This window comes from Megascapheus bottae, chromosome 22 (assembly GCF_031878675.1).
Source record: "Megascapheus bottae isolate mThoBot1 chromosome 22, mThoBot2.hap1, whole genome shotgun sequence".
In the NCBI taxonomy this organism is placed as follows: Eukaryota; Metazoa; Chordata; class Mammalia; order Rodentia; family Geomyidae; genus Megascapheus; species Megascapheus bottae.
This window is the reverse complement of record NC_143530.1, coordinates 16,333,588-16,361,204: the sequence shown is the minus strand read 5'-3', so window position 1 is coordinate 16,361,204 and position 27,617 is coordinate 16,333,588. Positions and strand designations below refer to the sequence as shown.

At 45.3% G+C, this 27,617-nt stretch overlaps 3 protein-coding genes, 2 long non-coding RNA genes and 1 other non-coding gene across 7 annotated transcripts; 2 read left to right on the top strand and 4 right to left on the bottom strand.

The window, feature by feature from the left end:
• Nucleotides 1-2,723: 2,723 nt before the first annotated feature.
• On the bottom strand, nt 2,724-7,687 carry LOC150048156 (uncharacterized). The gene is made up of 3 exons (XR_016539323.1): nt 7,505-7,687; nt 6,327-6,465; nt 2,724-2,956 (listed from the first exon to the last, which is right to left on the bottom strand). It is a non-coding gene; the product is annotated as an uncharacterized LOC150048156 (long non-coding RNA).
• Trnaq-uug (transfer RNA glutamine (anticodon UUG)) lies at nt 4,850-4,921 on the bottom strand. The gene has a single exon. It is a non-coding gene; the product is annotated as a tRNA-Gln (tRNA).
• Nucleotides 7,688-10,217: 2,530 nt separating the features above from the next.
• LOC150048155 (uncharacterized) lies at nt 10,218-19,247 on the bottom strand. Its single transcript, XR_016539322.1, has 3 exons — nt 18,823-19,247; nt 12,579-15,288; nt 10,218-10,936 (listed from the first exon to the last, which is right to left on the bottom strand). It is a non-coding gene; the product is annotated as an uncharacterized LOC150048155 (long non-coding RNA).
• Nucleotides 19,248-22,654: 3,407 nt separating this feature from the next.
• Nucleotides 22,655-23,471, bottom strand: LOC150048154 (histone H2B type 1-C/E/F/G/I). Its single transcript, XM_090356230.1, has one exon. It carries the CDS (start codon nt 23,100-23,102, stop codon nt 22,722-22,724), a length of 381 nt encoding a protein of 126 aa, XP_090212356.1. The 5' UTR covers nt 23,103-23,471; the 3' UTR covers nt 22,655-22,721.
• Nucleotides 23,184-24,354, top strand: LOC150048153 (histone H2A type 1-like). Its single transcript, XM_090356218.1, has one exon. It carries the CDS (start codon nt 23,217-23,219, stop codon nt 23,787-23,789), a length of 573 nt encoding a protein of 190 aa, XP_090212344.1. The 5' UTR covers nt 23,184-23,216; the 3' UTR covers nt 23,790-24,354.
• Nucleotides 24,355-25,160: 806 nt separating this feature from the next.
• Nucleotides 25,161-25,915, top strand: H3c10 (H3 clustered histone 10). Of its 2 annotated transcripts, XM_090356223.1 has the most exons (2): nt 25,161-25,557; nt 25,853-25,915. In XM_090356223.1, exons 1-2 carry the CDS (start codon nt 25,161-25,163, stop codon nt 25,864-25,866), a joined length of 411 nt encoding a protein of 136 aa, XP_090212349.1. In that variant the 3' UTR covers nt 25,867-25,915. The 2 variants fall into 2 exon arrangements, with proteins under 2 accessions (XP_090212349.1, XP_090212350.1); XM_090356224.1 differs by lacking the exon at nt 25,853-25,915 and having other exon boundaries at nt 25,161-25,571.
• Nucleotides 25,916-27,617: the final 1,702 nt, after the last annotated feature.

Below are 27,617 nucleotides of genomic sequence, written 5' to 3'. Positions count from 1 at the left end.
GAAAAATGTGTAAGAATTGAGTTATCATTATCCCCAGAATTGTTCTAGATTTTAAATGCTTTTATTCAGGTTTGAGCTGTCTTTAAACTTTATAGTGGTATGTAAACAACTAAAAGTAAATAACTGGTAAGAGCAAATAAGTGATCTGTGAAAAGTCCTCATATAAGATATTCAAGCTAAAATTTTGTTGAAAATGGATCACTTACTAAAAGAGGTACGATACCTTTGGTTTCCTACTTCCTTTCTGGCTCATGTCTCCAACTAATTTCACTAACAAAATAAAACCCTTAGGTCCCACCGAGATTTGAACTGGGATCGCCGGATTCAGAGTCCAGAGTGCTGACCATTACACCATGGTGCCACCTACTGCCACAACACTCTGTTTATAAACCTTTTGAAGAACATACTCTTAACTTCTCCCAACCCCATTGCCTAAGGAGTCAATGGGCCGAGCTTTCTGCTTTTCCCCTGTAAGGAGTAAGTCTAGCACAGCCCGTACCTAATAACGTCCTTCAACAGCAGTGTCAATTGAGAAGGGGGAGGGCCCCCTCTACCGGGGGTTTATGACAAGCGTCTGTCATCTGTACCTCATCTATGGCTTTCAGCAGCCGTGTGAGATGGGGACGATTATTGCTATGGAAGCTTTTCAGTCTTCTTTATCATATCTTTTTGGTGTCATGGGAAATCATCTTCTCCTGGGCGCTCTGTGGAGCTTGGGAGATCGCATGGATTATTATGATTATTTTAAACATCAAAGTCACAGGGGGAAAAAAAAGCATGCTAGGATGACGGGGCCCGGGGGGTCCCCCGAAGTCCTGAGGGTCCGACTGAAGCTAAGGGGCGAGGATCGGCGGATCTCAGCCCCCTCCCACCTCCACCCCCGCCCTTCCATCCAGAGGAAGTGCAGGAGGAGAGATTCCCAGAGTTCCAAAGTTCCCAGCCCCGCCTCGCTTTTGCAACAGGAATGCACACGGCGGCGACAGTCCACACCCACGCTGGGGTGCGGAGATGGGTCACTGGAGGTGATCTCAGCCGTATCCCATCTTCATCAAGTCTAGATTCCTCCCGCTGTCTGGGGGTGCGAGCGAGATAGACTTAGTGGATCCCCCACACACGTAGGGGGCGAACACTTAGGCAAATTTTTTTCTTGGTGGATAGGAGGCCCGGCTCTGGTCTGAGGCCTTCACTCACAGCAGACGCTGCTCTTCCACTGCAAGTTTGGTTGCTTTTTGACTTTTACAGCTTGTGGCCTAGCAGCTACCTTCCTGATAACTGGGGCTTATGTTAAGGACAGCTCCCTATTGTAGTTTTTTTTTTTTTTTTTTTTTTTTAAAGTGGGATCCATAAAAAAAACAACAACAACAACAACAAAAAACGCTTTAAGACTACAAATCTCTCCTTTGCAAATAGCGGGCCTTTTAAGGGGATTCCTTTTACTACTGGATTTTCCTGGAAAAGGACAAGAATGATCAAGGACAACTCTTGCCATTGAGAGGGAAGTGCAACCTCAAGGTGGGAAGTTACACAGATCCTGTGTGGGAATATTCCAAACGGTCAAGCCCCTGGTGGAAACAAGGAGAAATTTCAGTGTAAGGATGATTTCTTATCTCTGTGGGAAAACTGTGTACAATTACACTGTCCTGTAATGTAAATGCCCAGCTAGAAATACACTACTTCTATCCCATTCTCCAGTACCCAAAGGGGAAACATTTCCAGGGACCTAGGCCCTGCAAAGTTCCTAAGACAAAAAGCCCATGCTCTATAGAACAGGTGCCTATAACTTAGCCGTGGTTGGGAGAATATATTTGCTTTTCTCAGGGCCATATCTTTTGTGTCAGGACTTGAACCCTGGGCCTGGGCATTGTCCCTGAGCCCTTCAGCTCAAGGCTACCCACCCTACCCTCCTTGAGCCACAGTGCCACTTCCAGTTTGCTAGTGGTTAATTGGAGATAAGAGTCTCCTGGACTTCAGAGAGACTCTTATCTTTGAACCATGATCCTCAGATCTCAGCCTCCAGTGTAGCTAGGATTACAGGCGTGAGCTACCATGCCTAGCTTCAAGGTCATATCTTATAGTCCTTGTGCTTTTGCTCAATTCCTTTCTGATCTGCTCTAATTGGTTTTGCATTTTTTGAGACTTGTTAGATATATTAAATCAACAAATTGTTCACACCCTAAGTGATTTTTTTTCACCAGCAAATAATCCATGGCAGCTCAGTTTCATAAAATCCCTGTTTACATCTGCATGTCCCGATTTCTCCCAAAATTATAGCTGTAGTATTCCTTACTTCATTGAAAGGACAATCCAGCTGATTAAGTGCTTTTTTTTTTTTTTTTGCCATTCCTGGGCTTGGGCTCAGGGCCTGAGCACTGTCCCTGGATTTTCTCAAGGCTAGGGCTCTACCACTTGAGCCACAGCACCACTTCTGGCTGTGGTGCCAAGGAATCGAACCTAGGTCTTCGCACATGCTAGGCAAGCACTCTACCACTAGGCCAAACTCGCGGCCTTAAGTGCTTTTTTGACACATACTACCAGTCCAGGGATAGTAAAATCGGCATTAGCAGCACTTAACAGTGCAAGGTTGTCACCACAATTTTATGTGAGATCACATTTGATTTGTTCTTTATTCTGATGAGTCAAATTACTACCTAACAAACTGAGTCTTGCTCTAGAAGAACACTTATTAAGATCATCCACACAAATTTTTTCTCTTTACTTTCACTCTCAACACTGCCAACAGTGTCTTTATTGGCTCAAAATACTCAGCCCTTTTGCTTTTCACTTGCCCCCTTGTTATCCGAAGTGTGTATTCCAGATCACCAACTCTTCATTGTTCTTCGGTTGACTTTTCCAAATACTTTGGCTCATTGTTCATTCTAGTCACATACTGAGTGCCACTTGCCGGTAAACATAACCAGGAACAGCACAACGATGAATGAGATACCAGGCTAAAGAACTGAGAAAAGAGAAAGGATAGGAAAGGGCATTAGGGAGGGGGTTTGGCACTCATTGGCTTCTGAACCTGAGTTTCCATTAACAGCTTTTCTATTTTGGTCAGTTCTGGGGGTGCGGTGGGGGAGGGAGGGGGTTTGACTGCAGGTATGTGCAGAAACTAGGGTGTCAGTATATTTTGTGGTTACAATCATAGTTTGTATACATGGTGAAAATTGACCCCCTTATCATTAGGGAGCAGAAAGGAGCAATAAACATTCTATGCACACATACATCCATCTTATCTCCAAGGTCTTCAACTTTTTATGTTCAAATAGCTCTAAGTTAAACATACTTAGGGTAGTAATTTGTACCTCTGTCTTGCCTTAACTGTTTGACCTTTCCTGGGCATGGCTCTCAGCCTTTGGGGATGCTGTTGAGGTCTTCCAATCTTTTAACCCTCCTGGTCTCACAAGAGTGCCCATACAGAAAGATTTCCAACCAAACACATTTGTAAACGCTTCAGTTCTAGGATGATCCCAGGGTAGATAAAAGTTTATGCACCCAGTAAATACTTTTTTTTTTAGTTTTACCATATTTTTTATTAAAGAATTTATTAACTGATTTTTACATCATATTTCAATTGACATGTTTAACAAACAAGTGTTCAAGAAGGGAATCTCTATATACAATCACTGGCACTTAGTTTTTAGAACATAATCAAAATTAGGCTAAGGGTTTGTATATCATAGATACATATTAATTTATGAAATAAAACATTATGTCTACAGAGTCATAGATTTTTATGTCTATGTAGTTGTGTTTATATTTCCAATACCATGTCCATAACATTGCACATGCTAATATTGAGTCCTCGGTCTTGTACTGTTTGGATCTAATAGCCACATATTAAGGATACCATGTGCCTTTTGTTCCTTTGGTCTTGACTTATCTCACTGAACATAATTCGCTCTAGTTTCATCCACTTCCCTGCAAATGCCATTGTTTTATCTTGTCTGTTTGCTATGTAGATTTCCATTGTATATATAGACCATATTTTCTGTATCCATTCATCTGCAGTAGGGCATCTGGATTGTTCCTAACACCTGGCTATTGTGAACAGTGCAGAGATAAACATAGCTGAGCAGGTGTCCTTAGCAGTAAATACTTTTGACCTAATATAAACAAAGTGTGCTAAGACTGGGGGCTGAAAGGTGAAGCAGATGAAGTAGTAGTATAAGGGAACCTGATATAAAAACCAAATAAAATTTGAGGTAGTATTGGAAGGACACTTTTAGGGTATGGAGGAAATGCAGATGGGGTTCTTAAGTCTGGATGTAGGGAGCCAAGCAAGGGCCTCACCTAGGACTGAAGGTCTCAGCAAATATTCCAGGAATGACTAGGGAAGGAGAGCTCATGAGGGTGGAATAGGGAACAAAAATGTGTTGAAGGTAGAAAATGAGTAGAGAAATGAAAGGAATAAGTGAAGAATTTTGCACATTATTAGTGACTACACATCTTGGGCTAATGTGACTCAAGTATGATAATGAATGAGGATGGATTTGTGCAGGCTTTGATTGAAAGGGTAAGGGACTTGGACTAGACTCTCTAGGCAAAGAACCACAAATAGGAACTTAATCCAAGAGCAAGAGACTTTTCCAAGCTTATCAAAAAGTAAGAAAGAGCCTGAATCTGGAAGAGAAGGGGTGACATTATCCAAAAAGAAATGTACTCATTACCTGACTTCTGTAACTGATCAAGTACTTATCACATCCCAGTTTATGGGAATAGGTTTGAGAGGAGGGAAGAGTCACAGCATTTTGGCATGAGGAGACTTGCATTCAGCTCTCTGGCATAGATTATAAGACATACAAAATTTTAAAAAGTGGACCAATAGGAAAAAAGAAAAAAGTTGAACAGGTCCCACCGAGATTTGAACTCGGATCGCTGGATTCAAAGTCCAGAGTGCTAACCATTACACCATGGGGCCACTATATCAACTGCTGTCACAAGTTTTTCCTTGTGACAATGCTATGCCTTAGGTGTTGACCCACAATACTAACATTTTAAAATTGTTTTAAATAAAATTGTACTGCCATCTAGTGGGGAATTTTGCAAATGTGTATGCTTTTTTTTTATCCGCCACCTCCCTCCCCCCCCCCCCTTAAGGGACATATTTTATAGGGCAAGCTTAGAATGGCTGGAAGTCCAGCAAGGCTGAGGGCAGTTCTGTATTGCACATAGTATTATCCCAAGAACTTAACAACTTTGGCAAAAACGACCCTGGATGCTTCATCTGGGTTTTCTGGGGTAGCTTTTCTCACAGGTTGGGTCTCTTTTGTTTTTGCCTTTAGTCCACATCTGTGATCACAGATATGAACTACCACACCCAACTTGTTAATCTCTGTCCCAAGATCATCTTCATCTAACTTCCTTTCTTTGGAGGCAACTACAGTTAGCAGTTTGCCTAGTATTCTTCCACATATACTTTACAATTATACAAACACACAGGTGTGTAACTCTATTGCACATTTTGCTTTCCATAACTATCATTTTTTTCCCATAAGTATCAGGGTTTTTTTGGGGGGGAAATAGTAACAAATCAGCACATAGGCAGTTCTATAGTATGCAATGGTTACAAGCCCAAGAGAATGGGTAAAATTTGAAGTATATAACTTGAGAGTAGAGATGGCAGGGGGAAAATGGGAGGAAAAGAGGGGTGACAGTGATCAAGGTGCATTTTATTCCTAACCCAACATATGTGCCAGAGCCTGCCGGCAGCAAGGCTAGATTCCTGATTTAGGGGATGAGGATGAGAAAAGAAAAAGACAAGAAACAGGTGGGGTCGGGAGTTCTATAGCCTAAGTCAGCAGCCCAAGACTAAAGCCTAAGGCTGAAAGCTTATTTCTAGTTCCAATCTTTAATACTTTTCTTAAAACCATGGAATTATCAGCGGTTACATTCAAGTCTCAGATCGGGTAAGCAGAAAGTGACAAAGCCATAAAGCAATAAAGCAATAAGGTCAGGGAGTTCACAATACAGACATGACAGCTCTTATCTTACTCAGTGATGCAGATTCATGGGTCAGCTTGATCCTGCACTGGCTCCCAACATAGCCATATTTATTTTTAGTTCCAGTCTTATATAATTCTCTTAAAATCAGGAAACTGCCGGGGTTACATTCGTACAAAACAGCAATCAAGTCTCAGATAAGTTAAACAAGAAGTGATTGACATCATGATAACAGCATATGTCCTTGTGCACTTAGTTCTAATCAGTAGTGCAAGTTCAAGGTCAGTCTGACCCCACATTTGGCTCCCAACATCTCCCGTCTTTATTTTAAAAGAAGCGAGTCCGCCTATCTTAGGTTGGGTGGATGGCTGACTCTGACTTACCCATCATGGGGAACTTCTTCAGATCAAGCTGAAGGCCCTGTCTTAGGCTGGTCAGAGAGCATCCCCTCTTACCCGTCTCTGGCTGCAATTCCTCTCAGGGGAAACTCAGTCATCTGGAGCTTGATTTTATAGAGTTGACCTGCGAAGTTTAGTAATGAATTTTGCAAGATCTTTACTACACAAGGTAAATAAATAATAATAATTATAAGCGGATCCATTATATATATGAGGTGTAATGCAAATAAAATCAAACCCAGCATAGCAACAGACCCTTTGAAGAGTCAGCAGTGAGCGGACCTGTTTCCCAAGAAAGATTACTGTCTCATATAACGCCTCAAGTCTTTGTTCCACTTCATCGTCTACCCTGCTCTGCAGTTGTAAAGCCCTGGGAGTGTTATGGGCTAAGTGATTCACATATTGGGCAATGTGAACACCCTGCATGAAGGCAACAGTGGCAGATGCAGCAGTAACCGCTAAGGAAATAAAAGCTGGAATACCTGCTACTATCAATCCAATAAACCTCCTGTGGTGCATCAGGTCTTTCAATTGTTGTAAAACCAAGATACCAGAATTTTCATACCAGGGCCCAGACACATTCACAGGTAACATAATAAAAGATGGTTGTTTAACAATAATAATAGAGGTAGCTAATCCACTATACAATTTGTAAAAGAATATTTATCACATGTGACATTAAACTGTGTAGAATCTATGGATATGTTAAAAGGCCCATACATAATGGCAAAAGGAGGAGAAACACAGCTCATAATGTTCTTTTGGTAGGAGGAGCTGGGCCAGGTCACATTACCAAGGGCAGCCACAACCATCCATGCTTGATGTTGAGGGCGACCATCCATCCACCACAATCCAGGATTAACACTTTGGATAGAACTGGCCCCTGACCAATCTAGTAGCTGTGAGAAAGTCCCAGTAATGTTGGTAATAAAAGATTGTTCATGTCTGCACTTCACGGGGTGTGGATTCCACCACTTGAGTTGTATTGACACATCGGGGAATCATATGAGAGGGGATTAGATTGGCAGGAAGGGGACTTCCTGCTGGCAGGGTGGTCAACCCCATGGTATAAGCTTGTCCTTGATCTGGAACCCATACCCTGTGATTGATGGGCTGCATCTCCAGGGACAGAGTCATTGTCCTGAAATTTGGGGGGTGCCAACCTCTTTGAATAAGTTGAATAAATGGATCAGGAGCAGTCCCATATGCCCATTGGTTGACATGTACGAATAACTCCCACGTCCCAGGATGCACCACTGTAGGCCTAATGAGTCGCCACTTGGTTGACCGCCGTCACTCTCCACAATCCGAACACAGCGTTCAGGTAGCCAGTGGGCTTCATTTTCTTCCTGCGAAAAAACACATATATGTCCTCAACCCCATGTCAGAACTGGATTGGGTCTGTGCCAAGCACCAGTTAGGGGATCCTTCCACTTTACTAGGGCAAAAGCACATTGCTCTTTTTTTTCCCCCAAAATCGTTGAGCCACAGATAAATTATCTGAGTCCAAATTTTAAAAATTTAAAACAAATAAAGCATGATTAAGTCACAGGGGTAGCAGGATACAACTCCCCCTTCTTTAACAATTTGAGATTTTAATAATCCATTAGTTCGCTCCACAATACCTTGACCCTGAGGATTATAAGGATATAAGGAATGCCTGAAATACGTGTGATGTTATAAGAATGGCAAAAGGAGTGAGATGCACGTCCCACATAAGCAGGGCCATTATCTGTTTTAATTTGTGAGGGAATCCCCATCACGGCAAAGCAATGAAGGCAGTGGGAAATACAGTGTTTAGTAGCTTCCCCAGCAAGGGGGTTGGCCAAGATAAAATTAGAATAGGTGTCTACTGTAACATGAACATATTTTAACTGGTCAAATGAAGGAATGTGTGTGACATCCATCTGCCAAATGCGATTAGATAGCAGACCCCGTGGATTCACACCTAAATGAGGAGCCCGTAAGAAAGGTACACAGTTGGAGCAAGTTTTAACTATCTGTCGTGCCGCTCCTCGAGATAATTTAAACTGATGGCACAAGGCTCGACTGTTTTGATGATGGATGGCATGTGACTGCTTTGCAAGTTCAGTCTGGGTTAAATATACTCTGGTGGCAGAGTCAAGGAGTCAGTAACCACATTGCCCTCACTTAGCGGGCCAGGAAGATTAGTGTGAGCTCGAACAAAGCCAAAAAAGCCGGGGTGATTACGGGAAATGAAGCAAAGTCTGTACTTGGAGGAATTGGGTCTGAATGTTGGAGTTAGTAGTTCCAATAAAAGGAACAGTTTCTATGACTTGAAGAGCACGAATTACATATTGACTATCTGAGTATAAGTTAAAGGGCTCACTTTGTAATAGGACAAGTGCCTGTAAAACAGTCCCTAATTCCACCTCTTGGGCAGAGGAAAAACCTGTAGCCCAAGACTAGGTTTTGCCATTAATGGTTAAAGCAGCCAGCCGTTTCATTAGAGGATCCATCTGCAAAAACTATAGTTGCGGAAGGCAAAGGCGATGCCTGTACCATGGAAGGAAAAAGAAATGTATGGGATGCAGCAAATTGGAGAAGTTTATTAGCTGGGTAGCGATGCAAATTTTTTCCGGTATAGTTGGCCCAAGCAATGGCCCAAGAATCACAATGGGCGAATAGCCAATCTTGTTGTTGTAAATTATATGGAACACAAATAAAATGAGGCTCTTAGCCTAAATATTTGCAGGAGTCCACTCGGCACATGTGCACTAGAAGGGCTACTAATTCACAATAAGAAGTCAGCACTTTGCTGGGTGTTGATGGCAATGAGAGCCACAAAAGTGGACCATTCTGCCATAACACAGCAGTTGGGGAATGAGAAGTAGATAAAATGTAGGCTCCCTAGGGTAATGAATAATCACAATAGTTCATATGCTGCCAAGAAAGTGCATCTTCTACAATTCGAATGGCCTTCCTGGCTTCAGCAGTCAAATGTCATGAAGATGTAGGATCTGTATCTCCCTTTAAGAGATCGAAGAGGAGTTTTAACTCTGCAGTAGTTTTAGATAAGGCCGAAGCCAATTTATATCCCCCCCCCCCAAATTGTTGAAAATCATGCAGAGTACTTAAATGTGAGGTTTTTAAATGTATTTTTTGACTTGTAAAATAGTGAGGGCCCAATATGTGGCCCAAATATGTAAAAGGGGGGTGTTCCTGAACTTTTCTGCTGCTATTATGAGGCCAAAAAGGCTCAGATATTGTTTTAGTTGTCCAAAAACTTGTCGCATAACAGTAGGGTCAGAATGAGCCAACAAAATATCATCTATATAATGAACAATATAAATAGAAGAGAATTTTGTGCGGGTGGAAGAAATGGCTCTGGCTACAAAATTTTGACATAAAGTTGGACTATTTGCCACTCCCTGTGGGAGCACAAGCCAATGATACCACTTCATGGGTTCTTTAAAATTAATGGAGGGGACACTAAAAGCAAAACGCTTATGGTCTTGAGGCACCAGGAGTATAGTATAGAAGCAATCTTTCAAATCTATAATAATGTTGGGATTGCTATGGGGGAAGGCAAGCCGGCCTGTAATGTCCCCATCATCTCCATAGTTGCATTTACTTTTCTTAAATCTTGTAACAGCTTCCATTTACCTGATTTTTTCTTTACAACAAAAATTGGAGAATTCCATGGAGAGTTGAAGGGGTTATATGCCCTAAATCCAGCTGTTCCTGCACCTGCTGTTGAGCTGCAGTGACTTTTCTAAAGAAAGAGGCCCACTGGTCCACCTGCACCGATATGGATCCTCTGAAAGCCAATTCATGGAGTCGGTGTGAGGGGCAGGATGAACAGCAGTCTCTGTTAAAATCCCTATCTCAGTGGGTGAGGCTGCGGTTCGAGGGGCTCTTGCCCTCCTTGTTGTGCTCCACCCAGTACCCCAGAAGGGAGGAGGCCTTGACCAAGCAGTTGGTTAGTAACTGCAGCTCCAGGACTGAACATATACACATGTTCCCATTTTTTTCATAATGTCATGTTCCCATAAATTAATTGGCAAATGATCTAGTACAAATGGCTGAAAATGACCAGTGTCCCTCATCTCTCCAAGCAAGAATAGCACTGCTCTGCTGTGGATCAGTTGCATGCCCAATCCCTTGTAGGGAAGTCATAGAGGTTGTCAGAGGCCATTGGGTGGGCCGGTGTTTCTTAGATATTATAGACACGTCGGCTTCTGTGTCTAATATTCCTTTAAAGGGATTTTCTTGTAGTCATCTTAGGCCTCTGTTTTATGCTTTGTACTTAGTAGAGGTCAGAGGATCCAAATCCTCTGTGTCCACGTGGGGCGGAGGAATTGGCAGTCCTCACGGGCAGTAAGGGTACATGCACTAACTGTGCAATTTTCTGTCCTGCTGGGATCAATATCACATTGGAGCAGAGGCCATGACCTTGATTTCACCAGTATAGTCCTGGTCGATGACACCAGGTGTAATCTGTGTGCCTTTTACGGCCGAGCTGCTTTGCCCTAGCAGCAATCCGACTGCTCCTGAGGGGAGGGGGCCAAAGACCCCCATCTCTGGTGTCAGTACTGTGTAGGTGGAGGAACAGAGGTCCAATCCTGCGCTACCTAGGGTGGCACAGAAGAGGTAGAGGTCAGAGACTGATTTTGGAGGATTGTTAGAGGATAAACTTGTGGCTGGGAAGAGGGAGGAACCACCCCATAATTTTACAGGGCCAGGGGCTGGCCCCTTTTCCAGTTTCCCAAAATCAGGTGGCCATTGCTGTCTGTTTACTGGCTTGCAATCTCTAGCCCAGTGTTTTCTTTACCACAGCGTGGACATGTGCCAGGTTGGGTTCCTTTCCCTAGCTTGGACTGGCGTGGGCATTGCACCATCTGATGTCCCATTTGTCCACAAGAAAAGCAAGTCCCTGGGGATCCAGCAACCCGAGGACGCCCCTTGCCTTCATTTCCTTTTTTAGGGTGTTTAAAAAATTCAGTAATGGTCTTTCCTTGAAGAGTGGCGGCTAATGTGAGGCCCTGTATATGGGAGGCCCTGTATCAGCCCACAGTCTAATATAGTCTGAAATTCTTCCCTTTTTCTTAAAAGGTCTGATAGCTGCCTAACAGGCAGCGTTGCCATTTTCATAGGTCACTGTTGAACTATAACCATACCTGCCTCCCCCCACCCCCCATCTTGCACTAGGCGACCTGTGGCCTCCAGTAATCGAGATACAAATTCCTGATAAGGTTCATCTGGTCCCTAATTTTAGATAAATCCTCAGTACAGTTACAATTTGGTAATTTTTTTCCAGGCCCATGTTTCTGCCACATTGATTTGGGCATAAGCTCCGGGTGGGTATCCTATCTGGTCATGGGTGTCCTTATAGACTCCCTCTTCTGCCAATTGATCAAATGTGTGAGGCAGGTTATTAGCTCTATAAATAGACATTACTCATCATACTGTTTTCCATAATTAGTAATCTTTCCCACTAAGACATGCTCTGGCAAGCTGCTTCCAGTCATTTGGGCATAAGGCTTCAGTACATATGGTCTCCAATATTACTTGAGTAAAGGGGGCGGTTGGCCCATATTGGGAGCAGGCACTCTTTAAGTCCTGTATTTATTTAAAAGGAATAGGCTGGTAATATCTGTTGGTTTTGATCGATTATAATGGGAAAGAATTGAAACCCTGAAATATCTTCCCCTTTTTCAGCAGCCTGAGCCAGGCTTTATTGCAGCGCACTGTGCCTGGTTGTTGTGCCTGTCCAGGGAAACTCATGGCTAGGACCACCTACAGGCAACCGTAAAGGTTGAAGAGGAGGTTGGGGCTGTAAGGCCACAATAACTGGAGGCAGCGGGGGTGGGGGAAAAAGATGAAGACCAGCCAAGACCCTGGCCCGAGGGTCATATTTTTTTTCCATTTTTAGGGGGACTCCCTGCTCTCTTCCTGCCTTAGATAGTTTGTGTAAAATTTCCTTAAGCATTCCCTCCATCGAAGCCAGCCCATCCGACTGTCAGAATTTGAATTCTTATGCTCAACATCTACTGGCTGTTGTTACCCTTTTAACATTTCATTTAAATTCTCTTGGGCTTTGGTGTATGCTCCAGCCTCGGGTTTTTTCCTCAGAAGGGTTCTTTAATTCTCGATTAAATTTAGCATGCTCATGTTGAGGACCTAAACAATCTCTAAGTTCCACAGGGTAAAAGCAACTATGGGGATCTTTTTGGGGCCATTTGCATCATAATGCCCCTGAATTCTTTTCCCTACCCTTTGCCAGATCTCTAAATTCATGGTTCCTGTAATGCCCAGGTCGCAAGATCCACGAAGAAGACCACCGAGAGTCAGACGCTCTGAAATGCAAAAGCAAGGCTTTATTTAGGCGGCTGCAGCCAGCAGAGCTTAGGAGGAAACCCTAAGATGAACTTTTACAGGGCTTTTAAAGGCAAAGACCACAGATTTACAGCAACACAGCAACCAGGTATTTGAGTGAGATAAGATGGGGGTCAGGGACATTCCAGGGCGATGGGAGCTAACGGGAAGTTCCCATGCCGGTTGAGTCCTATTCAGCTGTCTGAGGGTAGTTTTATGGCTTGGAAAACACATGCTATCCTTGGATTTTATGTGAATTCTAATTTTAACGCAGATAGGTCAGTTCCTGGAACTTATGGACACCACAATCCTGTTTCTTTAATTTATGGGTGCTCTGGGTCACTCATAGTTTAATGTAAACAACAAGATGGTTGCTGCCTCGAAATGGTGAGGGGGGGTAGCTTTTTTCTTCATCTCTTCATTGTTCCGCAGGAGGAGCCAATCATGGGTCCTATTCCACTAATTCTATGAAATAATTTTCCTCGGTTATTTCACCTACAGGGGAATAATTTCTCTGGGCCATTAACTGAATGGTTCCCAGTCTCTCTCTCATAAATTGCACAAGCTTGTTAAGAATGCAAGTCCAAAAGTTAGTAAAAGTAGCAATATTACTAGGGATCCTAATAAGGTGGACATGAGAGTGGTGAACCAGGGGCATTTGTTATACCAGGCTTCAAACCAGCTTCATTGGGCTTCTAGTTCCTTCCCCCGCCCCACACCCCTCTGCAAACCTTCCCTAACCTGGGCCATTGTTTGTTTAACTACTCCTGAATGATCTACATAAAAACAGCACTCCTTGCCAAGGGCTGCCCAGAGGCCTTTCTGCTGTAGAAATAATAAATCTAGTCCTCTCCTATTTTGCATAACTACTTCAGCCAGGGAACTAAGGGATTCTTGGAGGTGGGAAACAGGGGATTCAATTTTTTTCTGTGTCTGCATCTATGGAAACCAGAAGGGAGGTGTAGGTTTGCTGTTGGGAAATGTAAGAGGCAGTTCCCATTCCTAAACCAGCCAAACTGTCTCCCAATATAATACTGAGCGTTATAGGTTCTCTCTTTTTCCTGTTTAGCAGGACTACCTGGGGGTCAAACACTTCTCCCTCTTGATGGTAAATTAAGCGTGGGATCAGGCAGACAAGCACACAAAACCCTGTTTGGTTAAGTACTGCTACATGGGCACAGGGAGTTAGTCCAGTGGAACATGCCCACCATGTGTCATTGAGGGGTATCAACTATCCAGTTGTACTGGGTGAAATTTGAGTTTCATTGCAAAGAAAGTTTTTGTCCTCAGGAACCTGCCCTATGCATAACCCTTAGCCATGCACTTGCTGGAGGGTGAGACTGGCCCTGGATTGCCATGGGCAGGATGAAAGGTCTGATGAGATTTGATACTGCCCTTTACCGCAACCCCTTCATAGAAAGGGGGCTCGGTGTCGTAGCAGAGCCAGCAGGACCTAGTAAGGGCACGTTGGGAGGATTTTAGGAGGAAAAAGGATTTTTGGATTAGATCGTTAAAAGGCCTCCCTAGGTTCTGTCACCTGGTCTTTGGGGTTCCCCTCAACAGCTGGTCAAGCTGTGATGTTGGGAGGGACTCCCTAAGGGACTGCTGGAGTAGAGGGAGCGGAGGTTTTACGGGTGGGCCCTGAAGGATTTAGGACTTGATTGGGTCCCACAGATACTATTATTGGGCTGGTTATGCGTCTAATGGTAAAAGTTAGAACAGGGTCCCATCCCCTACGGTACAGCCTGAGCCCCCAAGTTTTACCGGCGGTCCAGTCTGCTTGTTTCCCCTGTTGAGTAAAGGTGATTTGTAAAGGGTTACATTTCCCACCTGGGGTAGCCCAGGGGTGATCTGGAAACTCCTCCTTTTTGTAACAGGGTCCACAGGCCACTTTTTTTCCATTCTGGGAACAATATCCTGTGCCTAGCATATTTCTATTCCCTTCTTTGACCATAATCAAATCCCCCTTGACAGGGGGGTCCCACCATATGCGTCCAGTGGACTCACATCCCCAGCTAGCACAGTAAGCTTCTCCCGCTCCCCCACACTTTTGAATCTGACTCTTGGATCGCGAGTGGCCTGGGCAGACATAGAAGTGCTGAGTCCGGGTACTGGCTCTTGCACCCGGAGAGTTGCACCCGTAGCCTGGGAAGGGTTCATGGTCTGAGGGATTCCAGGTTTTTCCTACCAGGTCGCACAGATCTACGTACAAGTCTGGGAACCAGGTATCCTTAGGGTCACGATGCGAACTGCTGGAATTTGCAATGACTCCGGTTTCTGCATTGATGATTAGCCAGGTGTGGTTCCAAGCGAGATGTGGATTGCCGCTAACCAGACAAAAGAAAAGAGTTAGGAGGCCTGTGAGCGGCGGCATATCTTAAGCTTTAAAGGGTTGGACGGGTGCCTGCTGGCCTTCCAGTTCTCTCCACGGTAATCTTCGTCCAGGGCAAAGGGATCTGCTGGTTTGGCGTGTGAGTAATGGACCCAGGTGGTGACTCCGTCTACTTTGAGAGCGGTGGGGGTCGTCAGCAACACTACGTAGGGTCCTTTCCACTGTGGTTCCAGCGTCTTAGGATTGTGTCTCCGGATGAGCAGCCAGTCGCCTGGTCTAAACAAATGGGGGGTAGGGACAGAGGCAGAATCATAAAGGGCCTTAGCCACACGCTCTTGTGCACAAGCTGTAGGTAATCAAGCATATGCAAAAATTCAATATCATCCAGGTCAGTTAATAGATCAGTCTGGAGACTAGGAACAATAAATAGGTGTGGGGAGGTGTCCATACATTATTTCAAAAGGAGTAAAGCCTAGCTGATAGGGAGAATTCCTTACTCTAAATAGAGCAAAAGGAACGAGTGACACCCAGTCCTCGCCAATTGGGTTAAGGTCTCTTTTAGAGTCTGATTCATTCTTTCTACCTATCCTGAACTCTGGGGTTTATAAACACAATGCAATTTCCAATCTGTTCCCAGTGCAGAGGCTATTCCCTGACTTACTCTTGAGACGAAGGCCGGTCCATTATCCCACCCAATGGTAGATGGGAAGCCATACCTGGGTAGGATTTCTTCCAGAATCTTCTTGGCCACAAGAGTCACAGTCTCATGTTTTGTTGGATAGGCCTTGACCCATACTAAAATCAATACTTCTGTGCTAAGTTGAAGGGCTGCTTTCTTGGTAGCTTGATTGACCCCTGGTCACTGCGTCAATTCCTTTTTTGATGACCAGGACAGTGCATGATAGCAATTTCTGTGGGACCCCGTAGAGCCTGAATGAGACTCAAAATTTCTTGTTTGTTTTTGATGGTTTTTCCCTCTGCTGTCAGTAGCCCTCTTTCTTGGTAGATGGCTCCATGGACATGCACGGTGGCAAAAGCGTACTGGCTGTCCGTATAGATATTTAGTCTTTTTCCTTTTCCCATCTGCAAGGCCTTTGTTAGTGCCACTAATTCTGCTCTCTGTGCAGATGTCCCCTGGGAGAGTGCTTCCGCCCACACTAGCTCAGTGTCTGCAGTGACCACCACGCCTGCGTACCTCTTTCCATCTCGAATGAAGCTACTACCGTCCGTAAACCAGGTGTGGTCAGCATGTTGCAGTGGTGAATCCAGCAAGTCTGGCCTGAGGCTGTGTGCCTGGGCTAAGATCTGCTCACAGTCATGCAAAGGCGCTTCCAAATCTGGGTCCACCAGTAGAGTAGCTGGATTTAAGGCTGTGGGTACGCAAAAGCTGATTCGTGTGGGGTTAAGTAACAGGGTCTGATAGTGGACCTGCGGGCATTGCTCATCCACCGGTCAGGTAGTTGTTTTAGCACTCCCTCCAGAGCGTGTGGAGTGGCCACAATCAGGTTTTGTCCCAAAGTCAACTTATCAGCATCCTTTACTAAGAGGGCTACAGCAGCTATTATTCTTAAGCATGGGGACCATCCAGCAGTGACAGGGTCCAATTTCTTTGATAGGTAGGCTACTGGCCATTTCCAAGGCCCAGTTGGCTGAGTGAGCACCCCTTTTGCTATCCCTTTATTTTCTGCCACAAACAGTGCGAAAGGTTTGTTCACATCAGGTAAGCCCAAGGCAGGGGCTTCTAAGAGGCTCTTTTTGATTGCCTTGAAAGCTCTTTGCATCTGTTCAGTCCAATTAAATACAGGTGAGTTTTTGGAAGCTTCATAGAGAGGTTTGGCCAGTTCAGCAAACTTCGGTATCCACAGCCGGCAGAAGCCTACTGTCCCCCAAAACTCTCTGACTTGTCTGGCTATTGTAGGCGTAGGAATTTTTAACACAGTCTCTTTTCTGGCTTCAGACAGCCATTTCTGACCCTTTTTTCTTTAAAAAAAAATGTATATCCAAGGTATTCCACCTTTTCTTGGCATATTTGGGCTTTCTTTGCTGATGCTTGATATCCTAATTGTCCCAAAGTTACCAGCAATCTTTCAGTTCCCATGAAGCATTCTATCTCATTTTCTGCTGCCAGTAGTAAGTCATCTACATATTGGAGCAGGCTTACATTGGGATTTAGGGTACGATACTCAGGTCTTCATGCAGGGTTTCATTGAAGATGGTGGGCGAATTTTTGAATCCCTGGGGTAATGTAGTCCAGGTTAACTGCCCTCTGACCCCAACTTCAGAATCATGCCATTCAAAAGCGAAATAAGGTTGGCTTTTGGGGGCGAGAAGGAGGCTGAAGAAAGCATCCTTTAGATCAAGCACTGTATACCCCTGGCGTTCCAGTGGCAGCGTGGTAAGCAGAGTATATGGGTTAGGCACAGTAGGATGAATATCTATCACTCTCTTATTTACTTCCCTCAGATCTTGGACAGGTCTGTAATCTTGGGAGTGGGGTTTCTTAACAGGCAGGAGAGGAGTATTCCAAGCTGACTGAACAGGCTTTAGAACCCCTAGACTCAGCAAACGTCTGATATGGGGGGGTTATACCTCTTTTTGCTTCCAGTGGCATGGGGTATTGGCGTACTCTGACAGGGTCAGCGCCCGGTTTGATTTCCACAAAGACTGGGGTGGGGGCGGTGTTCAATCAGTCCCGTTCTGCCAGTCTCTGCCCAAGCTGAGGGGAAGCATGTTAACCAGATACTAATGTCTTTTCCTGTCAGGAGAGGTTTCTGATGCAATCAATATTCATCATGTAAGGTGGTGGTAATGAGGACTTGTATAACATGTCCTTGGCTATCTTTTAGGTGGGCCCCTTCTCTAGTAAAGTGGACTTGAGCTTGCATTTTTGAGAGAAGATCCCGTCCCAGTAACAGGTAGGGGCATTCGGGGATGAGCAGAAACGAGTGGGTTACTTGTCCTACTCCTAGATCACCAGTTCTTTTGGTGGTCCAAGCATATGGTTTAGACCCAGTAGCTGCCTGGACCCAAGTGTGTCTTTCTGACAGTGGGCTGTCAGGTGCCTGAAGTACAGACTTTTCTGCCCCTGTAACCACCATGAACTGTACTGGTTTCCCCTCCACTCTGAGGGTTACCCGTGGCCCGGGGAGGGGTGCTGAGCCCCGTCCCCTCTAATCACTGTCCTCTTCCTGACTGATCAGTATTGGGGTGTGTCTCGTCTTACGGAGATCTTTTCTGTATTTTTAAGGCACTCTTTAGCCCAAGGTCCTTCATCCTTGCAATAGGCACATTGATTTTTTTTCCCTAATCTTGGTCTTTGGTTCTTATCCTCAGGCCTTCCAATGGTGGCCGAGAGTACCTGTTCCATCTGCCTTTGCTGTCCATTCAGGATTCTTTTAATCTGTCTTTCTTGTCTCCTGTCTCTCTGATCCTCTCTCTCCTTTCTCTCTCTCTCTCTCCTTTCCCCTTTCTGCTCTTCGGTCTCTCTCTTATTGTACACTTTCTCTGCCACAGCCACTAATTCTCTTAGTCCTTTCTCGCCTAGCCTTTCCAAGGACTGCAATTTCTTCCTGATGTCTGGCGCTGCCTGGTTGAAAAAAGCTAGAGTAACTGCTTGTCTATTTTCTTCTAGCTCAGGGTCATAAGGGGTGTACTGCTTGAAGGCTGCCATGAGTCTCTCTAAATAAGCTTCTGGGGCTTCAGTAGCACCCTGTCTTACATCATAAACTTTGTTCATATTAGTAGGCTTGCAAGCTGCAGCCTTGAGACCTGCCAACAGAGCCTGGCGATAGACTCGGAGACGCTCCCTACCTTCTGCCTCATTGTAGTCCCAGTTGTGGCGTTCGGGTGGGAAAGCGACTGCGATCAGAGTGGGGTCGGTGGTAGGGTCCCCGGTAGGGCTTGGGACCAGCTTGCGGGAGTTTTCCAGGATTCTGTTCCGCTCCTCGGTCGGGAACAGAACTCCCAAGAGCTGCTGGCAATCATCCCGGGTTGGCTGGTGGGTAAAGAGAACAGTTTCTACCAAATTAGTAAGATCTTGGGGATCTTTAGAAAAGGAGGCGTTTTGAGCCTTCCAGTTGTAGAGATCACTAGTGATGAAAGGCCAATAGTGAAAGCCTTGGTTGGCCCGAGCGTGCAGGGGTCCAACTGGATGCAAAGGCAGGGCAACAGTGGAGTGGGCTTGAGGGGTTCCTCCGCATCTGCTCCGGGTGGAGTGAGCCGGGCCCTCGTCCCATCCCTGTGAGTTTGGGGCCACAGGTTCCCCAGGGGCTGTTGGAATCTGTGGGGGGCTACAGGGAGAGGAAAAGAGCTCAGCCTCACTAGTGCCCCCTTGCAGAATGGGAGCGTGAGTGTGGGATCCTTTGGTCTGACTGACCAGAACAGTTGGATCTGGGGGGGGGGGGCAAAAATGACTTAACCCAGGGGTATGGTCCCCCTTCTCTCTCTATCAATCTCCTCCATGTGATTACATAAGAAATGTGGTCAGGATGCCCTGTACTTGGGTAAAAAATGATCTCTTGCACTCTCCAAATAGTTGCTAAATCAAAGGTTCCCCCGGTAGGCCATCCAACATTGAACATAGGCCATTTAGAGGAGCAGAAAGTGACCTATTTTTTTCTTCTTAATTATCCCACTGTTGTTGCTAGCAGTCTCCTGCACATCTTGCCAATATGCCAGGGTCAGATCTAAGGGAGAAGAGGTGCTGCTCCCCATATTAAAAGGGTAGAAGAGAAGAGCCGGGAAACAGAATAAACAGACAACAAACAACAAGCAACAAATTTTAAGAGACAACTGAAAGTTCCTGGGACTGATTACCAGACGGTGCTTCCCTATCTATCTGAGAGGGAAGCTGCCCAAAGACACTCCACCTAGTGCAGGGAGGAATCAAGAAGACTCCTTCCCCTTCCTGAAGAGTGTTGTCAAACCAGACGGATACCTGCTCAGTGCCCTCAGATGGCTTAAGGTCTTGAAGACCTTCGCCCAAAGTGGGGATCCGAACGACTCCCTTTCCCTCCAGGATCACTGTCCAGACTCCTTTGCCCCAGTGAGAGCCTGCCAAATACAAATGCCATCGACCGCGACAAACCCAAAGTAGAATGACAATGACACAGACAAAAAGCAGACAAGCCAGCGCTCTTACTGGTCAGAAGGCAACAAACCTTTCGGGCTCTCTAGGGTCCCAGTGGGGTTCCTGGGGGATCCCGGACAGACGAGCCCCCAAATGTAATGCCCAGGTTGCGAGATCACCACCAAGATCACTGAGAGTCAAGTTGCTCCGAAATGCAAAAGCAAGGCTTTATTCAGGCGGCTGCTGCCCAGGCTTCACCCTCACAGGGCTTTTAAAGGCAAAGACCACAGATTTACAGCAACACAACAACCAGGTGTTTGAGTGACATAAGATGGGGGGGGGTCAGGGACATTCCAGGGCGATGGGAGCTAGCTCCCATGCCGGTTGAGTCCTACTCAGCTGTCTGAGGGTAGTTTTATGGCTTGGAAAACAAATGCTATCCTTGGATTTTATGTGAATTCTAATTTTAACACAGACAAGTCAGTTCCTGGAACTTATGGACACCACAATCCTGTTTCTTTAATTTATGGGCGCTCTGGGTCACTCATAGTTTAATGTAAACAACAAGATGGTTGCTGCCTCAAAATGCAGGGGAGGGGGGTGCAGCTTTTTTCTTCCTCTCTTCAGTTCCCTCTTCTGGAAACTACAGGCACACTTCCTCAAGGAACCGAAAGAAGCATTCAAGCTGCCCTTGTGTTCCTTTAAGGGCCTTCACATAGACCTTGCAGCTATTACCTTGTCCCATTATTTCTTACTCCCGACTATACACTCTCCTGCTCTCTCCCTTCACTTACCACAGCAGGGTCCTCTATTGTCTTCCCAGGTTTTCCTGGTTCGAGTCCCAGTACGGGCGCCACTTGCTGGAGCCAGCCGGCAGCAAGGCGCAATTCCTGATTTAGGGGGTGAGGATGAGAAAAAAAAAGAAGACAAGAAACAGATGGGGTCGGGAGGTCTACAGCTTAAGTCAGCAGCCCAAGACCTTACCCTAAGAGTATAAGCTTAAGACTGTAGCCCCGTTTATTTTTAGTTCCAGTCTCTTAAAACCAGGAAACTGCCAGGGGTTACATATGTACAAAACAGCAATCAAATCTCAGATAAGTTAAACAAGAAGCGGTTGACACAGCCCAAAATCATCATAACAGCTCCCCCACACTCGGCCCCCGACAGTTCTGGAACTGACTGCAATCTCGTTGAACAGCTAATTTTAAAAAAAGATACCCGCTGCATTGTTATAGGAAAAGCTAGAATCTGTTTGTGAATAAATGTATTTAACTGTGCAACATCAGGTAATTTACTTACCCCACTTTCTGATCTGTCCTTGTATGTGTCTTAATTTTAAGAAAGTACTACCAACATTTTTCATGAAAGCTCCTCTCATTTGCAAGACTTCCAGAAAAAAAGGCAAAGAATACTTTATGACTGCTTCGGAACTCTCTCTACATTTCTAATTACAATCTTCAAGATTTTTCACATTTTTATAAAGAAAAGATAGAGAGACCCAGAAATTTTGCAGGAAGATAGCAGAGCTAAGAACGGTCCTATGTGAATCAAAGATCAGGCACAACACTAGGGCATGAATTACTACTATGCAAGAGTGAGTGATAAAACCATAATCTCTCTTTTATCCTTATGAAAATTATGTAAAACAGACTGGGCTGTGTAGTTCGGCCACCTAAATTCAATTTACCCTATTTCTTGCCCTGTGACTAGGTAAATTGCTTTTCTCACTCCCCGCTCCCCACATCGAGAAGCAAAGAATACTTCACGGTATTAGAGTTCATGAACTACTCTAAAATGAAGATTCTCAACACTAACGCGGTATGAAACTTGTGCCAAAAAGCCAGTGCCCCACTTTATAATCCAAACTAGGATTTTGAACGATCTTTTATTTTCTTCCGTAAAATACTCACATATCTGAATTGCAAGCATTCTCTTGCACTTCTGGGGAACTAACAGGCCCACAGCGTTAAGACTCCAAAATGACCTCAAAGCTTCACTGGTAAGCGGCCAAATGGCCTGGCTGCCGCCATGGCCCCCGCCTGTCTCCGCCGCCCCCCTCTTTTCCGGCGGATCTAGAACTGAGGTCTCCCGCCCTCCTCCACGCAGTTTCCAATTTGGTCCGCTGTTCCTTTACAGAATTTTTTTTTTTAAGTTTGTTGTACAGGCCAAGGAATATGCGTGTGTAGCAAAGGCGGAAAGGGTGTACAGAAGAGGGAACGAAACGGCTAAGGGGAGTAAACACTGACACCATCTTGAATACCTTGAGTTCTCCGCCCCGCCCCACTGCGGAAGCTCAACATTGGTAAAGCTGCCCAGCCACCCGTTGCCTTTCTGGGGAGGAGCAGGTAACCTTATCCTCACCCAACACTAGGAGGGAATATCTGCTTGGGTGGAGAGTGTCCTCGTTAAGGAATAGCAGATATACACTTCTGACCTAGGAAGTATCTGCTTCTGGAAGATGTAGGCTGTACAGAAGATAAAACCAGCTTTACCTGGTAAACGTAAAAGGGCTGAATAACACGTTAACATACCGAATTTGTTTCCAACTTCACTAGTACTGTTAACAGTTCGCAGCTAACTTTTAGTGAAAATGTGGGGTGGCTCTGAAAAGAGCCTTTGGGTCCTGCACAACTGGAAGAGCTCACTTGGAGCTGGTGTACTTAGTGACGGCCTTGGTGCCCTCGGACACGGCATGCTTGGCCAGCTCTCCGGGAAGCAGCAAGCGCACGGCAGTCTGGATCTCCCGCGACGTGATGGTCGAGCGCTTGTTGTAGTGCGCCAGGCGAGACGCCTCGCCCGCGATGCGCTCGAAGATGTCGTTCACGAACGAGTTCATGATGCCCATGGCCTTGGACGAGATGCCGGTGTCGGGGTGGACCTGCTTCAGCACCTTGTACACGTACACCGAGTAGCTCTCCTTGCGGCTGCGCTTGCGCTTCTTGCCGTCCTTCTTCTGCGCCTTGGTCACGGCTTTCTTCGAGCCCTTCTTGGGCGCGGGAGCGGACTTCGCTGGCTCAGGCATGTTGAAAGCGATAGCTGTTCACTCTCTAGAGCAACACGCCAGAGGCCCCTCTTTATCTACGTGGCTTTATGCAAATTAGGAGTGCCAAGACCCTCCCGTGATTGGTGAGTACGCATGTGTGACGTCATCGTCCGATCACAATGCGCTTCAAGGAGAACCGAATTCTATTGGTCCAAATCAACCGCGCACACAGACCAATCGCGTAGCATTCTTTCCGCACCCACTGCGGACTATAAAGGTGCGTTTTCGCCTTCCGTTTCTGTGCTAACCAGAAACGACAGTTGGTACTCCGACATGTCTGGACGTGGCAAGCAGGGTGGCAAGGCCCGCGCCAAGGCCAAAACCCGCTCTTCCCGAGCCGGCCTGCAGTTCCCCGTTGGCCGTGTCCACCGCCTGCTCCGCAAGGGCAACTATGCCGAGCGCGTCGGAGCCGGCGCCCCGGTGTACTTGGCGGCGGTGCTGGAGTACCTGACTGCCGAGATCCTGGAGCTGGCTGGCAACGCTGCCCGCGACAACAAGAAGACCCGCATCATCCCGCGCCACCTGCAGCTGGCCATCCGCAACGACGAGGAGCTCAACAAACTGCTCGGCAAGGTCACCATCGCCCAGGGCGGTGTCCTGCCTAACATCCAGGCCGTGCTGCTGCCCAAGAAGACTGAGAGCCATCACAAGGCGAAGGGCAAATAAGTTCTAAGTCCATTCGAAACCAAAGGCTCTTTTCAGAGCCACCTACAGCTTTTCAAAGGGAACTGCACTTTTGTTCTAGTTTCATACTAAGTGGATAGAAGTTGACTATGGGATAGCTTCGTAGTTGTCCTCATTCCCTCCTCCCCATTTTGCTATTTCTAAGCTTCAGAATCTATATGGGTTTATGTGTACAGTCGTAGCTGTCGGTTTTTTTTTTTTGCCAGTTTACACCAAATAGTATGGTAATGGGTCATTGTCTTTGGTAAGTAAGTGGGTTGTTTCCAAAGTTTATCTGCTCAACCTCCAAAAATGGCAGTCAGAAAGATAGGAAATTAGTTTTATTTGATAAGTAGCGATGGCTTCAAATTATACCGGTTTTCGTAAAAAGTTTGCCTTAATGGTTATGCTTGTTTGGTACAAGTGAGGTGTGGGATTAATGGATTGAATGTGCGCATTTCCATACACTGGATTTTAGAGCTAGTGCAAAGATCAAAGGTTAGATTACATGTTGACAATACGGTTCTATTTGGAAAAGAACTTGATGCTATTTTCTTCCAGTAAACCTTGTACAAGTTTTTTGTTTTGTTTTGTTTTTTGTCGGTTCTGGGGTTTGATCCCTGGGCCTGGGCACTGTCCCTGAGCTCTTCAGCTCAAGGCTATGGCCCTACTAGAGCCACACCACCACTTCGGGTTTTTCTAGTGGTTAATGGGAGATAATCCAAAGTCTCACAGACTATTACCCCGACAAGCACCCCGGTGTGCTCAGATCTCAGCCTCCTGAGTAGGAATATAGGCGTGAACCACCGAGCCCAGGCGAAGTTTTGTTTTGCTTTTTAAACATTTATTTCCGTGGAAAACTAAGTTGGAGTGTGGGGGAGTAGAACATTTTTTGTTTTATTGTCGGGATGATGTAAAAAAAGAGTTACAGGTAGTAAGTACATTATTTCCTGAACATTGATGTTTTTCTCCCAGTTTCCTCCCCTCTACACCCTCCCAATCATGTGTTCCCCCTTCCCTTCCCTATTTCCAATAAACAAACGCATATACAATATAACAAGTACCAAAGTCAGATACAGTGATTAAATGAAAATAACAGGCTTGAGAACATAACAAAAGGATTTGGTGAACAACATATTTTCATAGAATTCATGATAGATGGGGTGTATTTGACCAATGTATACTGCACTCACATCTGGGCCAATTACAGTGAAACTCCTTCCCATAGTCACTGTTCGGGTTTACAAATTTCCTAGTGTCTTCATTGGTTGCATCAAGGTGGGCCAGGCCTAATTTTCTCCAATCAGCTTCAGGTTCTCATTATAAAGCGGCATCCAGCTCCCTTCCTTCTTATCCAACTCTTGGCAGTACATCATGGCTCGTACCAAGCAGACTGCTCGCAAGTCGACCGGCGGCAAGGCGCCCCGCAAGCAGCTGGCCACCAAGGCCGCTCGCAAGAGCGCGCCGGCCACGGGCGGCGTGAAGAAGCCCCACCGCTACCGGCCCGGCACCGTGGCGCTGCGCGAGATCCGGCGCTACCAGAAGTCGACGGAGCTGCTGATCCGCAAGCTGCCGTTCCAGCGGCTGGTGCGCGAGATCGCGCAGGACTTCAAGACGGACCTGCGCTTCCAGAGCTCGGCTGTGATGGCGCTGCAGGAGGCGAGCGAGGCGTACCTGGTGGGTCTGTTTGAGGACACCAACCTGTGCGCCATCCACGCCAAGCGGGTGACCATCATGCCCAAGGACATCCAGCTGGCGCGCCGCATCCGTGGTGAGAGAGCTTGAATCCTCAGTGTTCTCCATCCGTTATTTTCCAAAGGCTCTTTTCAGAGCCAACTACATGTCCTACAAAGAGCTGTTTCACCAGGCCACTTCCCTGTGTTTTAGACTCCTTTACTGTATTAACAGGACTATGCTAAGGGGAGTTGGACCTGCCAAACCCTGAGATTTTGTTCCTCCCTGTCCTACCTACCCCCTGATTTCAACTTTCCTGTTCATCTTCAATAAGAGTTGGGAACACTACTGCAAGAAATTACCTATGTTCTCTGCTATGCTTAAATCTCAAGGGCTGCGTTTCTGAATCCATTCCTTGTGGGAACTAGAATTTGAACAGGATGGTAAACGTCTAGGTGGGTGATTACGTTTTATTCTCTAAGCATTTGTCTTTTAAGCATTCTGGATTTTCGGCCAATATTTGTTTCACTTTATTCTTCAGCTTGTCAGCTTATGAAACAAGGTGGAAAAATTGAGGTTTGTGTATGTGAGTGTGTGTTTCCAGGTCCTGGGGTAGGGCTTGAATTAAGGGTCTGTTCACTGTTCTGAACTCTACATAAGTCTAGTGCTCTACCACTGGACCGGTGCCACTTCCAGGTTTTTGAGTATAGTGTATTGGAGATAAGAGTCTGACAGGGACTTTTTTCTTTTTTTTGCTCCAGCTGGTTTCGAACTGCCATCCTTATATTTCGACTTCAGTAGCTAGGATTACAAGTGTGAGCCACCTGTGATGAAAAATAAAAATAATTATAATGCCCCAAATTTTAAAAGTTTGAGTATTTGGCTTGGAGATTTGTGTATGCTACTTAGTTATTGGAACTAGTGTGTTTTATGTTTTCAGTCTTGAAATTACATAATCTCATTATTGCAGGCAGTACAGTTTGCTCCTGCTGATTGTCTTCTGTGACTTACTATCAGAAATTAGCAACAATATAAATTCTATGTGTGGAATATAGAGTGTCCCATTAGTTTACAATATTAAAACATTACTCTAGTGCTTTCTGCTGGTCAGTACCTTAAGCAAAATAAATAAGTACTCCTGTTGTAGAAATTAGCCTTCCTTTTAGAAAGAAATATACACTATTTTATGAGGTAATAATGCCTTACACAGCCACTGAATATGGATGTGGTGTCTGCTGACCCAGGCTAAGGTTCTTTACCAAACAGACAAGGTATTCTTGAATGCCCATGCCTATTTTCTATGCTGAGAAAATAATAACCACTAGTGTATGGGCTCACATTTCAAGGTTTGCACTGATCCATACTGTACGCTGAAGTGATTGATAAAACACCTCCAGGAGTTATGCAGCCAATATATTTCTCAATATACAAATAACATCACACTTGTCATTGCATGAATCATTTAGTTAGGGATAGTATTTGTAACTATGTGTACATGGATACTAACTCCAAAAAATACTCTGTGGGCTGAACTACAATAGTTTGATAATTTTCTATATAAAATATTGAACATTGAACTTCCATTTCCCTGCCTAAGATTTGAGCTTTGCTATGGAGATAGCACACAAAAATACACATATAATTCCAGATTTGTTTGCCTCATTCTAATGTATAGTTATATTATTTATTAAGACAAGGAGATGTAAGAAAGCAGTTACTTGTTAACAGTGCTGCTGAGCCTGTAATATGTCTTTTCTGATGATCTATAAGAAACCTAGGAGCTAGGGGAATGAATATGTATATCAGTGAATATGTCAGAATGGATATAAAGGTTAGGAAGTCAGTATATACAAGAATTTTTCTCACAGGATGTGGTGGTGCATGTCTGTAATCCTAGACATGAGACTAACAAAAAAATTATGGCTTGAGAATACACAGCTAAGTTCTTTTTTTTTTTTTTTTGCCAGCCCTGTCTCTTGGATTTTCTCAATGTTAGAGCTCTACCACTGGAGCCTCAGCACCACTTCGGCTTTTTTCTATGTATTTGGTACCGAGGAACCGAACCGGGGTCTTCATGCATGCTATGCAAGCACTTTAACCACTAGGCCAAACTCCCGGCCCCCACAGCTAAGTTCTCTAAAAACAAAAAGATATTTA

Excerpts from the sequence above, each read along its gene's own strand:
- LOC150048154 (XM_090356230.1), bottom strand. The coding sequence starts at position 23,102 with ATGCCTGAGCCAGCGAAGTCCGCTCCCGCGCCCAAGAAGGGCTCGAAG.
- LOC150048153 (XM_090356218.1), top strand. The coding sequence starts at position 23,217 with ATGTGTGACGTCATCGTCCGATCACAATGCGCTTCAAGGAGAACCGAA.
- H3c10 (XM_090356223.1), top strand. The coding sequence starts at position 25,161 with ATGGCTCGTACCAAGCAGACTGCTCGCAAGTCGACCGGCGGCAAGGCG.